At 38.9% G+C, this 17,311-nt stretch overlaps 2 protein-coding genes across 2 annotated transcripts; both read left to right on the top strand.

Moving 5' to 3' along the window:
- The first annotated feature begins 9,124 nt into the window (after positions 1-9,124).
- On the top strand, positions 9,125-9,986 carry LOC138031883 (uncharacterized). The gene is made up of 2 exons (XM_068879498.1): positions 9,125-9,895; positions 9,969-9,986. Exons 1-2 carry the CDS (start codon positions 9,125-9,127, stop codon positions 9,984-9,986), a joined length of 789 nt encoding a protein of 262 aa, XP_068735599.1.
- Positions 9,987-10,084: 98 nt separating this feature from the next.
- Positions 10,085-10,741, top strand: LOC138032219 (uncharacterized). Its single transcript, XM_068879837.1, has one exon. It carries the CDS (start codon positions 10,085-10,087, stop codon positions 10,739-10,741), a length of 657 nt encoding a protein of 218 aa, XP_068735938.1.
- The last annotated feature ends 6,570 nt before the right edge of the window (positions 10,742-17,311 follow it).

Below are 17,311 nucleotides of genomic sequence, written 5' to 3'. Positions count from 1 at the left end.
AAAAAACATTCCACCTCCTTCTTCGTAGTAACAAAACCGTCCACCTTCTTTCTTGCAGTCACAAAGAAAAGCCCTAAATGAGTCCTAATTTTGGACACGGGTTTTCGATTTTCAACCCCGTATCCTGGTCGCGTCGCTGGTTTCATGCTGAGCAATGCCAAGCACGTACGTACGCACTATCAAGACAATAAATTGTTCAATTTTAACCAGTATTAATACCACCGATTTCCGTCTGAATTCCAATTTTTGACAGTTAATAATATCCAGTAGCGTCTTATGATAGTCATCTATCAACGCTGTTGAGGCTGAGTCGTGAAAATTTAAACGTGCCGATTCCATTCTTTTAAATTTTTGAGTATCAATTCCTGGTTTCCTACGTCTAGATAAAATCTTCAACCAACTGGTCAGTTTCGTGAAATGATACCCTATTCTAGACCCAAACGCTCTGATTTATATACCCTATGCTAGAGTAAACTGCTTGAAAACCTTACCCTTCACAGCGGCACATACCTATATAGCCCATATATGGCAGTACCCCCCCCCCCCCCCCCCCCTCCCGGGCTTTCCACCTACAGTGACAGTGACCAGACAAAATGCGTTGCTGTTTTCCGGATAAAAAACTGTGATACCAATTAACAAGATATGGAGATACATGTAATCGTTTCAGCTTGGTGGACAAAAGATTGTGTTTCACCGAGTCAAATGCCTTGGAAAAGTCCATGGTAAAGAGTCGCACAGCTTTACAGTTATTATCAACTAGGTATTTGCAAATCTGGTCCTGAATAGTTATGAGCGCAGATGTGCAGTTCCCACCCTCTCTGTACGCGAATTGACTACTGATCAGGTGATCCTCCAGGAAGCGTCTGACATGTGTGTTGTACACAGCCCTTTCAAGAGCTCTAGCGCTCACCGGTGTGACACTGATTCCACGGAAATCACCGTTTCCCTTGGGTACATCAACCTTAGGTAATGGACTGATGTTCGCTCTTTTCCAAGATTCAGGCCAGAAATTAGTTGACAGGGAAAGATTCCACACATAAGAAATAACCGGGGTTAGTAGTTCCGCGTGTTCTTTAAAAGCCAAAAATGAATTTCGTCCGGGTCGGTTGCCGTTTTCTTCAGATTAGACAGAGTGTTCCAAATAAGTCCCAGAGGGATTGTTGGAGCCTTGACATCTGTATCAATGTGAACTTCAACTGGTGGAATGTAGTTATTGTCGCTGCATAGATTGCCGAAGTACTCGTTTAACTGGTCAAGTGATTCACGATCTAAGGTAATAAGGGCTGCGTTCCTTCGCTGCGACACCAAGTCAACACCTTTTCACCATTGCTTCGAGCCAACTGCTTTCTGTTCTCACTGATATCTTACGAAATCCTCTTATTCAACTCTTTCAACCGATTTCCCATTACATGTTGCACACTGAAACGTATGAAAAAGCTTTATATCACTTAGCACCAATTTTATTCAACTTAATTATTGTATGTTCCTGTTGAAATTATGGCCGTTCAAAAATTACAACAGTACTTTCCATATTATTGCAAAACACGTTGAAATCAACATTGTTGTTGGAGATACAAAGTGTGCAATTTCTATTATTGTATTATTGTTAACTATATAAGTTGAGTTGCAGTACTTTCGAATGAAAAAATACAACTATTGTTGGATATTTTGGAATTCTGATGCATCTGCAAACTATGTATTGTATTAACTGACGAGAGTGTAGTGTAACGTGAAATGCTAGATTTCTATCCCATATGAACCATGTGAGCATTAGCCCTACTGATGGAACTGGGCCCACACAAGGACAGAGAAAAACTCTGACCAGGGTGGGAATTGAACCCACGACCTTCGGGTTAGATCTTCGCCGCTCTACCGACTGAGCTACAAGGCCAGACAGGAGCAGGCCGTGGGAACTGAAGATGTTAAAGTCACGGCAATTAACATGTACAAGTACAAGGAAAGGTTACGTTTATACAAACGTTGGCCGTGTGGCACTTATATTTTAAACAGAATTAACTGACGAGAGTGTAGTGTAACGTGAAATGCTAGATTTCTATCCCATATGAACCATGTGAGCATTAGCCCTACTGATGGAACTGGGCCCACACAAGGACAGAGAAAAACTCTGACCAGGGTGGGAATTGAACCCACGACCTTCGGGTTAGATCTTCGCCGCTCTACCGACTGAGCTACAAGGCCAGACAGGAGCAGGCCGTGGGAACTGAAGATGTTAAAGTCACGGCAATTAACATGTACAAGTACAAGGAAAGGTTACGTTTATACAAACGTTGGCCGTGTGGCACTTATATTTTAAACAGAATTAACTGACGAGAGTGTAGTGTAACTTGAAATGCTAGATTTCTATCCCATATGAACCATGTAAGCGTTAGCCCTACTGATGGAACTGGGCCCACACAAGGACAGAGAAAAACTCTGACCAGGGTGAGAATTGAACCCACGACCTTCGGGTTAGATCTCCGTCCTTGTGTGGGCCCAGTTCCATCAGTAGGGCTAACGCTCACATGGTTCATATGGGATAGAAATCTAGCATTTCACGTTACACTACACTCTCGTCAGTTAAGTCTGTTTAAAATGTAAGTGCTACATGGCCAACGTTTGTATAAACGTAACCTTTCCTTGTATGTATTATATTGAGTCCTTCGTTGGCACTTAGCAAAAGCACTTACTTGTTATAGTGCATTTAAATATTGGTGTGAAAACGTGGCTAAGAACTCTTCATGTCGGTTTAACCGCAAGCCGTAAAATGGTCTACAACTGAATCGTGAACCGTCAAAAGAAATAATTTCTACCGTCATCCGTCGCAAAATCTGCTCAGTATTAACCCCTAAAACAGCATAAAAAGTTGAGAAGCATTACAGCAAGTATGCTTAACGAATTTCAGTGGTAATTTCCCTGCTAGCAAAGGTCTTATTTTTTTTGCGTTTGCTGGGCTGACTCTGACCTCTGCCATGGGTCGAAACTCAGGGTGCTTTCCATTAGACAGAACTGACCGGCCAGACCGGGCATTTGGAAAGACTAACTCTACAACCAATTCAAATTAACACACTTCGAGGATGATATATACTCCTCCAGAAGAATGGGAGGGATTCTCATGCAAGTGTTCCTTCAAATTGCTGCATTTTCTTTGCAAACTGACGGGTCTGGCCGGCCAGTTCTGACAAAAGGAAAGCGCCCTCAGTTTGATCCAACGGCCGTCCACAACCTTGGACGGCACTCTTCAAATTCTTCACTCGTCACCTCCAGTTGGGCCCTTGTAACCTCCGGAGTTCCCCAAGGAAGTCTGCTTGGCCCTTTTACTCTTCATCATCTTTATCAACGACCTGCCAAGTGCCTTGCCCGATGGTTCTCTGACAGCCCTTTACGCTGATGACACCAAGCTGTATGGACGTATCTTATCATATCTAGATGGAGATAAATCACAGCAAGCATTAACAAACCTAGATTCCTGGAGTCATTACAATAATATTAATTTCAACGCATCAAAGTGCAAGGTCTTAACAGTGACGCGGAAAAAAAAAAACAGTGTGCTATGACTACCACCCTGGCCACGCTGACTAACAACGCGTGACCGTGGAGAAATATCTCAGTGTCATGATAACAAGCGAATTAACTCAAGTTCTCATGGTCTCTGCTAAAGCGAATAAGCTACTCGGTCTTCTTCGTCCCAATTGTCCCATGCTGACTGACGTCAAGGTTTGAAGATTCTTGTACCTGGCACTAGTGAAGTCCCAAATGAACTATGCAACTGAAGTGTGGTCTCCCAGCCACTCAACTCTAATGCAGAAAGCTGAAAGGGTCCAGAGAAGAGCTACACGCTGGATTCGACAAATCAAGCAAGGTGAGCTGTCCTACAAAGAAAGACTGATTCATCTGGATTTGCTGCCGCTTACCTAAGACCGCGAGGTGAAGGATTTAGTATTTCTTTATAAGGCTTTGTATAGTTATACTGACATTGAGTGTTAGTCACGGTCATACTCGACGATCTCAATCAAGTGATATAAAGTACTTGAAGACGCCTTTCTGTAAAACAGCTACCTATCAGTCCTCCTTCTTTAATCGCAGTATTAAATTATGGAACTTTATATGTAAATTAATTCTAAACACGACTTTCTAAACATAAAGACTTTTAAGAACAGTGTAACTAATTTGTACAAAGATGGATTAGCTAATGTCTTTGACCCCGACAAACCATGCTCATGGAGTCTTGCACGTAATTGTGGATGCCACTGGCAACGATAGTTTAATATGCATTTCTTAAGATTTTTACCGATTTAGTTGGGAGGTGCCTTGCATGGGACTCCAGGTTCCGTTTGCACCTTACCTTTTGGTCTTGTTCTTTTTTTCGGACCTGTATCTAACTATTCATTTAGAAGAGAGACTTAGACCAACGAAGTTGAGAAAGCAAAACAAAACAAAACCACATGCCCCATGACATGTTTGCTGACTGTGACTTGAGCCCGCTGCGTCTCGCGCACTGCTTTACAGTAATTCCGCTGTTGTTAAGTTAGCTCACACAACATGAAGTATCACATGAGGACTCGGTTGCTAAGTAACCGACGCGCGTGCTCAACACAGTGAGTTTCGATTCATTGCATAGGTCTCTTGTCAGCCCAGCGAAAGCAAAAAGAAAAGAGACCTCTGCCAGCAGGGAAAGTAGTTATCGGCTTATTCTCGCATTCAAACTGACTGTTTTTCTGGTTATTGTAAAAGTTATGTTCTTAAGTTCAAGTGTCGTCTTTACTTTCTTTCTGTGTGCATTGCAAGTATTTTTCCTGACTTGGAACTGTAGGCGATATTATTGATTCTTGCAATGGAACTCACCCTTGCGGTCTATTCCTTATAATCCTCGTATTGCTTTCTAAAACATACGAAACGGGGTTTTCGGAGATGTTTGTATACGGTGCACCCCTAAGCGAGACCTCAGTCCGGATACCTTTCGCACTCACTTCACCGGCCGGATGAGGCTCTTTTAAGACAAAACACCATAAGTTACACCCTTCAGCGAAAGAAATTTGTTTTTTAACTGCCGGTTACATATTCCACGAACAACGCACATGTCGTCGATAGCCATAAGTCTAAAACCAGTCGTTTATATTTATTAATCGAAAACGTTTACACATCAAGTGGATGTAACATAGAAATATATGCAAGTCAAAGAACTACATATCAAATATACATGCGATAATAGTGTACGTCAGTGATGTATGGGGACACACATTGGTCGCAAATACCAACGCCCGCGGTATTTGCGACCAGCAGGTTCATTCATTGAAGTCTAAAGTAAATGAGACTGCTCGCAGTCTATGTCTGCGTGGATCCCACACTGCCGTGGCATACTCCAAGGTTGGTCTCACAATGGTAACATAGGCTCAACGTTTTGTGTTTTCAGTTCAAGGGTATAAATTGCGTTTCACAAAACCGAGGGATTTATTAGCTTTTAAATTTATTTACGCATTATGTTGTAAATACAATTATGGCAGTTCCTTCTTAGATCTTTATAAGTGTAACGTCCAGATAAGTCCAGAGTCAGCTGCTGCGTCAGAATGCCTTCTGGCATTATAAATCAAGGGACAGAAAGTGAGTGGAGTTAACGGCGTCGTATATTTTCATAACCGAATTCCGTAGTCAATTCTCATGGAGTGCTTGCGATTTTCGGTTCGGAGGAAGGTAAAACAATTATCTGATGAGGCCATACGTACTCTAACCTAGCAGCGTGGTCGAGTGGTAAGGGCGTTGGGTTTGCATGCGGCTGCTCCGGGTTCAAATCCCGTTCTAACCTCTGGTTAGGATTTGTTTCCGGTTGTCCCGGATTCAAGTCTACCACGCTTTGTAAATACCCAACTGGTTGTCTCCTGCCAGTTGGGGTTCTTAATAATGTTTTTGTTAACTTTGAATTGTTTCTTTCACATTGTTAAAAGTGGGGTGCCTGTAAACTAGCTTGATAGTTAAGTGCACTTCCACTATAAACGAAGCATTTAACTTAATTTAAATTTTTAACCTCACGGAGATTCGTTGAGAAAGATTTTTCACAATAACTAAAAATTCCTGTGTTAAGCATGAGAATTCGACGAAGAGGTAAATGGGACTAAATTTGTTGCGTGATTTGCTATTTTTTTTTGATTGTTGTGCAATATTAAATTATGAAAAAATATCTACGGATAGATCGTTAAAAAATCTTTACTTTTCGTGGTTATTTGAAAAAAAACGATGCAACGCTTGGCGAGAAATAATATTTTTGTTAATATTTGGAAGAAGAAAAATTTCGCGGGAATCGGGACGCGGTGAAAATGAGTTAACAAATTTGCATACGTGAGTTGAAATGTGATACGCGAGGAGACAGGAATTTTTTCTCTCTGACAAATATTTAATGGTTTTGTCATTGTAGTGTAAATGAAGTTTATTTGGGAAGCCAAAAGTATTTCTAGAACTACCTGGCCAATCAAATTTATTGCTACGACTTGCTAGTTCGAAGATTGTTTACATTTTTTGCGAATTTTTGAGTGTCATGAAATTACATCATCTGCGTGACAATATATCCCTTTAAGCGAACCCAAAAACATTCAGATAGTAACAAACTTCATTTAACCATTTCTTCTGCTTTTGTACTTGTCAGCATTGTGATTTGCGATAATGCGCAAGTCTGTTTTTTGTATCTCATATATGTTTAGATTTTCAATTAAATGGCCGCTCAACCTTGCGATTGAGTAAATAGTTCACCCTGAAGTCAAAATAGATTCGTTTCTCAGGAACCCGACAGATGAAATGTAAATATTCAGTTCAATATTGCAACAAAATTAAAAAAAAACAAAAAGACGGACGTTTCTTGGCTGAAAAACACGTTGTTTTACTTTGAAATAACATTGTCTCCCGCACAGACAGCCCAAGCTCGGTGTACGATTTATAGACTTTGTATGGGAAAATATACTTTGAGCTTTTAAATGCTAAAGGAAGCTGTAAATGTATAAATAAACTTCAGTTACCTCTACGTACGTGAGGGGAAATGAAAACTAACGACATCGCAAAAATTCGTAGGCAACAAACCCGTCTAAAACGGACACAAAATTTTAGTTTCTAAAGAAACTGTGGTGCTGCGTCGGTGGGAAATTGAAACAGAAATATATTTTATCAAACGAGTTGATAAAGGTCGAATAACCATCGTGAAAGATTTTTCCAAAGCTTTCCAAATCTTTCACGGTGGTTATTCGACCTTTATCAACTCGCTTGATAAAATAAATTTTTAAAACGGACACAGTTTGCCCTCCGATTGCACAGAAAAGACGAGGACAACTGTACGTAGAGGTAAGCATTTATAAGCTCAAAGTATATTTTCCCTTACAAAGTCTATAAATCGTACACCGTTCCTGGGCTGCCTGTGTTTCCCGTAGTTCATTCAGTTGACACAAGGTGATCACGTGCACCTTTATGGTAGCCTAGCACGTGATAAATTTCTTCCTTTTGACAAAACATCATGACTTTTCCGTTTATTCATTAAAGTCAGAGACCGCAAAAATTTTCGTGTTTTTAATATCGATTGTCAATAATCTTTCGATGAGAATTCGATTCAGAGTTATATATAAATTCTTTTTTTTTTTCTTCATCTGTCTTTTGGCTTGTCTTTTTCTGGTGGCTTCAGATTAGACTAACAAGAAGAGGAGTTATGAAGCGGAAACCAAGGGAATTTTTTCAAAAATGGTCGGTTTTTCGCAAGATAGCAAAGAGGGAACCAAGGAAAAATTGTCAAAAATGGCCGATTTTTTGGGCAAATTTTGAAAGGCTAAAAAAATAGGAAATACAAGTCGTATAATAGCCTAATTGGTATGGATGGAAAACTAAACTATCCTACTATGCAAAAAACCGCATGAAAATACACCTATTAGACGAGAAATGACAATTTTTCCAAAAGTGTCGAAAACCGCAATTTTTTTGCAAAATAGCAAAGATATATCAAATACAAGGTGGGAGAAAAATACAAGGGGGGAAAATTGTGAAAAATGGCCAATTTTTTGGACAAATTTCGGAAAGCTAAAAAAATAGGAAATACAAGTCGTATAATTATAATAGCCAAGCATTTAAATCAGGACTGAAGAGGATTCTTTTTAAAATGGCCTATCTTTAGATGCGCATTTGCTTTATTATCTTGCATACTTTTATTTATTTTCTTTTCTTTCCTATTTTTTGTAGTGTAAGATGTAATTTGTAAATATTTCTAAATTATATACAATTATAGAAATTAGAATAGTAGAATGAAAGTGTTAAAATTGTTTTAGAGTTAGTATAAGGTTGAAAATTGTAAAGCGCTATGAATAATTAGTATTAATAGTGCTATAGAAATGAATTATATAATAATAATAACAATAATAGTAATAATAATAATAATAATAATAATAATAATTATTATTATTATCATAATTATTATAATTGGTATGGATGGAAAGCTAAGCTATCCTAGATTTCTACTATGCAAAAAATGGCACGAAAAAACACCTATTAGACGAGAAATTATTCAATTTTTCTAAAAGTGTCGAAGACCGCGGTTTTTCGCAAATTAGCAAAGGAGGCACCAAAGAAAAATTTTCAAAAATAGCCGATTTTTTGGGCAAACTTTGGAAGGGTAAAAAAATAGGAAATACAATTCGTATATAGTAGCCTAATTTGTATGGATGGAATTATAAACTATCCTAGATTTCTACTATGCAAAACACCACATGAAAAAAAACCTTTTAGAGGAGAAATAACAAGCTTTCCAAAAGTGTCAAAAACCGCAATTTTTTGCAAACTAGGAAACGGGAGACCAAAGGAAAATTGTGAAAAATGGCCAATTTTTCGGGCAAATTTCGGAAGGCTAAAAAAGTAGGAAATACAAGTCGTGTAATAGCCTAATGGGTATGGATGGAAAGCTAGATTATCCTAAATTTCTACTATGCAAAAAACCGCATGAAAAAACACCTAATTCTTGGCTTGCAGTCACGTGACTTCCGGTACAATTTGCCATTTTCATCCGCCATGTTGGGGTTCCAAAACCAATATGGCGGCCAGTGTGCTGACCACGTAGTCACCAACTCGTGAACCTAAACGCGATTTTCTCTAATTCCGCTGCCTCAAAATGCCTATGTGCCTGATCGTTGGCTGTTCTAGAAAGACTGGTCGAGGTAAGGGAGTCCGATTGTATCGAGTTCCAGCTATTATTACAAATCAAGGCCCAGAAGTTGAGAGATTGAGTATCGAGCGACGGCGATTGTGGATCTCTGCAATAAGCCGTGCTGATCTTACGGATAAAATCTTGAACAGCGATAAAGTTTGCGACCAACATTTCCATTCTGGAACTGCAGCTCCTTTGTGGGATCGTTACAATATTGACTGGGTTCCCACTCTCAATTTAGGCCATGACAAAACGGCGACGCAAAGTGAACAACATCAAGCGCAATCGCGAGAGACTCGAGCGGAGAGGTCAAAGGAAAGGCGAAAACGTCACGCGGAACAACAGGAACAGGAACGTTCACTGAAGCAGCAGAAATTAAATGAGCCTGGAGTTCCCCTTGCTGATTTTGCTGCTGAGATCGAAAGTGCAAGTACCAGTTCAGAACAAGTCCAAGTGGAGAACTTAGACTTGCAACCTACAGACCAGCAGGAATCAGATCCCAACGAGCAAGCAACACGCAGCACATGCTCTACTCAAACAGAAGCGTTCGATTATTTATATCGCTCCGTGGAATCTCTTTCCATCAAGGACTGCCCACGAAGTGATGCCTCAACTCAAACAGAAGAGTTTGATTACTTGTTTGCTGAGTCAGTGACTAGCAAGCCTTTTGACAAAAATTATTTCAAAGATGATAACGGGAAAGTGTCTTTCTACACTGGTTTGCCAACATTTGAAGTACTGGAAGCCACTTTTAATCATGTTGCACCCCATGTCAAACGAAGAACACAATCCCTTTCTTTATTTCAAGAGATGGTTATGGTACTGATGAAATTGAGACTCAATGTTCCACACCAAGACTTGGCCTACCGATTTGGAGTCTCTATGTCCACAGTATCAAGGACATTTTCACACTGGCTGGTCATCATGGATGTGCGGTTGTCCCCACTGATCAGGTGGCCAGAGAGGGAAGAACTTTGGAAGACCATGCCCCAGTGCTTTAAGTTTTCGTTTGGAAATAAGACAACCGTCATTATTGACTGTTTTGAAGTTTTTTGTGTAAAACCGACAAACCTCCTGGCTAGAGCACAAACGTTCAGCTCGTACAAACACCACAACACAGTCAAGGTCCTCATCGGCATAACCCCTCAAGGCTGCATCTCCTTTGTCTCAGAAGCCTGGGGGGGACGCACCTCTGACAAGTATCTCACGGAAAATTGTGGGCTGCTCAACAACTTGCTTCCTGGGGATCTAGTTATCGCAGACAGGGGATTCACTGTTCACGATGGTGTTGCCCTTAAACAAGCAAAAATCATAATTCCAGCATTCACTAAAGGAAAAGAACAACTGTACCCTGTTGACGTTGAAAGAACAAGGGGAATCGCACATGTTAGGATCCACGTTGAACGAGTTATAGGACTTTTACGCAGGAAATACACTATTCTTGAGAGTACCTTGTCAGTAGATTTTTTAACCTGCAATCCAACTGGAAATCCTGAGATCCAGGTACCTATGATCGACCGCATACTCAGAGTTTGCTCTGGACTTGTCAATCGATGTGGCCCCATTGTCCCATTTGATTAGATTAATCTGTGCAAAATACGATGGAATCCCAATTTTGTTAACCTCTAAGGCTAGTGTAAATTGGTTTGTGAAATCAGAGAGTTCAAATCAATGGTTAAAAATAGTTTAAGAGAGGAAATGACTCCGAGTCCAAGTTATCAGAAGCTTTAAAAAATAGAGGATTTACAAAACTGGGATTCCATTGTACTTATGTAAACCATGCTGTTTCGAAATTTGTTGGTTTAATTTTAAAATGTTGTGGTGTGTACCACCACCTGGGGAAGTCCCTTATGGGGTTGTGTGGCCAATTTGAATATGGTTTTTAGGGATTTTTTGTCTCAAATATGGATTTCGCCTGAAATTAAATGGGATTCTAAGAGGTTCAATGAGGAGATTAAAGAATGAAAATTAATTTTCAAACACCACCAGACAGTTGACCCACAAGCAACTCCGGCGTTTAGAGGATACTTTAGATGTCCATATTCTTTGATGTTCATTCTTGTCTGAGACAGGGTATTATGACTCAAGCTGGTTATGAAAAATTGGGAGATGAGTGACTAAGCCGTACCTCCCCAGCTAAAGATATGTTGAGTGCTCCCCCCCCTCCCCAAAGGTTACAATGTGCTTTTGTAAAGCTAATTTTATATGTTAAACCCAAGAAATTGAAAGAAATTTATTCACTATAACAATGAGAGGTTTCTCCTGTCATGTAATTCCCAGTTGATTTATTTGAACATACAAATTGACCGGGAGTCGTAAAGCTATTTTATATGTTAAACCCAAGGAGTTGTTATTTATTAATTATAACAATGAGAGGTTCATCCTGTCATGTCATTCCCAGTTCATTTATTTGAAAATGCAACTTGTAAAACCAATAACAGCCAGTTTTAATTAATTATATTTCGAAAAGGGAAAAAAGACAAATGAGAGATGACCAGTTAGACAGTTTGTTTACTTGTAAAGATGTCCTCATCATTGATCATTAATAACTGTACAAAAAGGAAAGGTACTTAGATGTTTACCACTAGATTTATATCCCTTAATGGCTGCAGTTTTTTAAGCCATTAGGTTGAAGTTCTTTATCATACGCCTACATTAGAAAATTATTACTTACACCTTTCACTCCCAGGAATGACTAGCAAATAAATTCTCCTAACGATTTTACTACTCTGTCAAGGAGACAGGTGGTGAGAATTTGGAAAATTACCAACTATGGGAAAGTGTCTTTATGTTACACCAAATTCTCAAGAACAGAGAACAAAGATTTGTATGGTCATCAGTTAGGAGAATTGAATTTCAGATCTTGGGAGTGAAGGGTTAAGGGGATTACGATTTGTAAAGCAATGAAAGGGAAGTATTTTAATTTGTCAAACCTTACTGGTGGCCAATTGGTTGAGACAGTTTATTTTGTAAATAAATAGCAATAACACCTGAAGCTTTTTTGTGTGTCTCAAAAACTATTTAGTTTACAATGTGAGATAAATTTTTTGTCTAGACTTTCATAAAGGGTGTTCATTTCAGTCTCCGTGGGAACTTTTACTGTTAGTTCTCTTCTGCTGCCGGTGAAGGATGTTGCCTGAGCCTCTCCTAAGTTATCGATTTTTTCATCCAAATCCGCTTTAAGTTTTCTGGCGGAGGTCAAATTTATGTCGCGCATTTTTGCATATGGGACATCTTTTACAAATGATGGCAACAACCACGTACATTTAACTTGGCCTGGGTACAGGCCAACTTACCGCGAATCCTCGTCCACGCTTCGATATAAAACAACACACTTGCAACATGCGAGCACGTTTCCGAGAGCCCTGCTTTGCACCTTAAGCAGTGGGCTGATTTGACTGTTCCGTCTTTTTCGGCGACAACCCACACATAGATCAAAGGGTCATTCATTCTTTGTGAATGTCTCACTTTTCCTGTAACAACGTGCTTTCCAGCGACAACACAGCCTTGAATGCCTGATAAAAATCCTGAAACCACAAAGTTGTAGGCTTCCAAACTCTTGTATGCTTTGAACTGCTCTTTCGTGTAGAAACTCGTTTCCAAAACCAAGTAGCTAAGCAAATCCATCGCTTCGATAGGTGGAAGGTACTCCGTGTCAAACTGTTGATCGGGAATGGTGACCGGATCGACTCCAATTTCGGCGATTTTTTCAACGTATCTTCGTTTTACGTTGTCGTCAAGTTTAGCACTATACTCCGACAATATTGGGATCTTACTACAAAGCTCGTCAAGCGAGGGGACGCGTTCATTTTCCAAAGAACTCATCGTATAGTACACAGCGATGGCATATATGCGTAATAAACACATGTAAATTTTACCCGCGGTGGAACCCCAACATGGCGGATACCCAAATATGGAAAGTACAGTGACGTCACGTGCAAGCCAAGAATAGACGAGAAATGACAATTTTTCCAAAAGTATCGAAAATCGCGGTTTTTTGCAAAATAGCAAAGGAGGACCAGGGGAAAATTCTAAAAAATGGCCGAATGTTTAGGCCTATTTTGGAAGGCTAAAAAAATAGGAAATAAAAGTCGTGTAATAGCCTTATTGGTATGGATGGAAAGCGTAACGATCCTGCATTTCTACTATGCAAAAGAACCGCATGAAAAAGCACCCTTTAGACGAGCAATGACAATCGCTCCACTATCCAAGATTTCTATTATGCAAAAAACCGGATGAAAAAACATTGATTAGACGAGAAATAACAATCTTTTTAAAAGTGTCGAAAACCGCAGTTTTTTTTGCAAAAAAGCAAAGGTGGGACTAAGGAAAAGTTTTCAAAAATACCCGATTTTTAAAGCAAATTTCGGAAGGCTAAAATAATAGGAAATACAAGTCGCATAACAGGCTAATTGGTATGGACGGAAAGATAAACTATCCTAGATTTGTTTTATACAATAAACCGCATGAAAATACACCTATTAAACGAGAAATAACAATTTTTCCAAAAGTGTCGGAAACCGCGGTTTTTTGACAAAGCAAAGAGGGGACCATGGTCATATTTTCAAAAGTGGCCGATTTTTTAGGCAAATTTTGAAAGGCTAAAAAAGTAGGAAATAAAAGTCGTATAATAGCCTAGTTAGTATGGGTGGAAAGCGAAACTATCCAAGATTTCTATAATGCAAAAAACCGGATGAAAAAACACCTATTAGACGAGAAATAACAATATTTCTTTAAGTGTCGACAACCGCGGTTTTTTGCAAAATAGCAAAGGGGGGACCACGGAAAAATTTTCAAATATGGCCGATTTTTTGGGCAAACTTTGGAAAGCTATGAAAATAGGAAATACAAGTCGTATAATAGCCTAATTGGTACGGATGGAAAGCTAAACTATCCAAAATTTCTATTATGCAAAAAACCGGATGAAAAAACACCTGTTACACGAGAAAAAACAATTTTTCTGAAATCGTAGAAAACCGCGGTTTTTTTCAAAACAGCGAAGGGGGGATCAAGAGAAAATTCGTATCATAGCCTAATTGGTATGGATGGAAAGCTAAAGTATCCTAGATTTCTATTATGCGAACAATCGGATGAAAAAACACCTATTAGACGAGAAATAATTTTTTGAAAATCACGGTTTTTTGCCAAATAGCAAAGGAGAGACCAAGGGAAAATTTTCAAAAATGGCCAATTTTTTGGGCAAACTTTGGAAGGCTAAAGGGATAGAAAATAGCTTAATTGGTATGGATGGAAATGTAAACTATCCTAGATTTCTATTATGCAAACAATCGGATGAAAAAACACCTATTAGACGAGAAATAACAATTTTTCTAAAAGTGTCGAAAACCGCGTTTTCTTTGCCAAAAAGCAAAGGGGGAACTAACGGAAAATTTTCAAAAATGGCCGATTCTTTGGGCAAACTTGGGAAGGCTACAAAAATAGGAAATACAAGTCGTATGATAGCCTTATTGGTATGGATGGAAAGCTATCCTAGATTTTTATTATGGAAAAAATCGGATGAGAAAACACCTATTACACGAGAAATAACAACTTTTCCAAACATGTCGAAAATCGCGGTTTTTCCCAAATAGCAAAGGGGGGAACAACGGAAAATTGTCAAAAATGGCCGATTTTTTGAGCAAACTTTTCGACAGTTTTAGATTTCTATTAGGGAAAAATTTGGATGAGAAAACACCCATTAGACGAGAAATAACAATTTTTCTTAAAGGGTCGGAAACTGCGGTTTTTTGCGAAATGGCAAAGCGGGACTTAAAGGAAATTTCTCAAAAATAGCCGATTTTTCGGGCAAAATTTCACAAGTACTTGACAATTTTTTTTAAATTTGGAAAGCCCTGAAAATAGGAAATACAAGTCGTATAATAGCCTAATTGAAAAGGATGGAGAGCTAAACTATGTAAGATTTATAATTTGCAGAAAACCGGATGAAAAAACACCTATTAGACGAGAAATAACAATTTTTCTAGAAGTGTCGAAAACCGCGGTTTTTTGAAAAATAACCAAGGGGGGACCAGGGGAAAATTTCAAAAATGGCCGATTTTTTGGGAAGACCTTGGAAGGCTAAAAAAATAGGAAATACACGTCTTATAATAGCCTAATTGGTATGGATGGAAAGCTAAACTACCCCAGATTCCTATTTTGCAAAAAACCGGATGAAAAAAAACCTATGAGACGAGAAATAAGAATTTTTCTAAAAGTGTCAAAAACCACGGTTTTTCGCAAAATAGCAAATTGAAGACCAAAAAGAAGAGACGAGTGAATTTTACTTAGGACCGTGTTTTGTTATCTTTATACTGAATCTATTATCAAAGCTTAAAATACTTAAAGACCTCAAAATTGGACAGGAAATTGCAAAATAAATAAACGTGTGAACGTGTGATCAAAGGTGACTCTGCTGGCGCGACATGTGGGTGACTCCTCAAAAAGTCTTAATGACCTCCACTTGAAAAAATTAACTGAAACGCTGCAGTTCAATACCACCCAATTCAAAGCCTTCCTTTTTTGTGTAACACGTACCACAGGTAACCCAGTGTACGCTTTATGGAGCGTCTAGTTTGTGTAAAATGTGCGCTTAGAACTAAATGCTTGTGATTGGTCTATAGCAATATTTCCTTGAATTGTTTTTTATCACGTTCTTCGTGTGTTTTGATACCTTTTGCTTTGGCGTCGACAAGTATTTCTTGGTACGTTGCGAGCCGTGAAGTTTCTTTTGGGAAGATTTTCTCTTTGCATTTTCTTCTGTTTCGAATCTCTCCTCGCCGAAAGTTGCACCCAGTATATATATCGGTATCGAAATTTGGAAACTCGCTATTGTCCATGTTGTGTAAATTTGCAATTCTTTTACGACAACAAATTTTGACAATTTCTCCGACATGGTGGGATTGCTGAGCGTTGCGTTACATATTACATCACTTTCATTGTCAATACTCTTGTTGACAACAGCTTTCGACCAGTGAGCGCGCAAGAATTCTTTGCATTTCTTGTCAAGACCAAAATCGAGTTCAGTGCTCGTTATCCTTGGCATAAAAAGCACTACAATGTTGAAGTACGCAAGATAAAAGTACTTCAATATTTAGCAATATCACCTACCGGTATTTAGTAGTATCAAATTGCATGCTCAAAGAGATTAATAAGTCGCATATTGCGACCTTTAAGTAACGTTACATTAGGTCAAGCCTTCTTGGCTTCGAAACTGAGACACTGTTTATCGGTACTTTTAGGGAATAGTGTTTTCAAAACAAAGAGCAATTTATTATATCTGCAGAACGGCAACAAAAGGGTTAAAAAAAAACGGATTCTAAACGTTTACCCCCCTATATTCTACTGTCTTAAAAAATCACCCCCCCCCCCCAATTTCTCTTGGTTTTGAAAAATTTCCTCCCTCCCCCCGCCACTCTAAAATCCGCCCCCCTAGCCATAAATAACGAACAGTCCCTAAGGAACTTTCTTTGTCGCTGAAACGGCTAAAAGTATGGGGAAATCGTTTCTGCTTGAAGAGGAGAACCTAAGATCTGTTTATACCACGCTCTGCATATTATATTTCGTCTCATTATTGCCAATATTACACACAAAAATGACAAGGATGACTCAAGTTTTCGTATTTCCGTAACAGATATGACGGGCTACTCCCTTTCCATCGGTGTCACCTCACATGTACTTAGCTTTGTATGTTAAAAATGTTTCAAAACGGTAAATTCATCAGTTACAAAACCTAAGACTTAAATACAATCTAATATTCCAAAAACAATAAAAACAAACTAAAACATAAAAACCGCTTTACATATATGCCCTGTGTTTAAGAATACAGAGTTTTCGCTGAAATAATTTCGGAATTCAACCCAAGAGATTTTACTGACGGCTTCGCCACTTGTTCGTCTCAGTCTGCAAGGAACAACTGGAGAGCACAAAATACTATCGTGGAAGATTGATATGGTGGAAAGATAATACATAACCGTGATAGAATTCTCAATCAGGAGCTCAAAGAAAGAAAAGAAGCGTTCAAAAACGCCAAAGACTGAACAGAATTGACATAAAGGCAGGCAGAATCTCTGAGAAGTTTTGTCGACAGCTTAAGGTGAATCCTTAGAAACAGAGGCTGTCGTAAGATTTTCTTTAAACTTTTCTGGATTGTTC

This window comes from Montipora capricornis, chromosome 14 (genome assembly GCF_036669925.1).
Source record: "Montipora capricornis isolate CH-2021 chromosome 14, ASM3666992v2, whole genome shotgun sequence".
Classification (NCBI taxonomy): Eukaryota; Metazoa; Cnidaria; class Anthozoa; order Scleractinia; family Acroporidae; genus Montipora; species Montipora capricornis.
Note: the sequence above shows the minus strand (reverse complement) of the source record. Positions and strands in the feature narration are given on the sequence as shown.

Bases quoted from the DNA above. Each gene is read 5' to 3' on its own strand.
- LOC138032219 (XM_068879837.1), top strand. From the start codon at position 10,085: ATGGATGTGCGGTTGTCCCCACTGATCAGGTGGCCAGAGAGGGAAGAA.
- LOC138031883 (XM_068879498.1), top strand. From the start codon at position 9,125: ATGCCTATGTGCCTGATCGTTGGCTGTTCTAGAAAGACTGGTCGAGGT.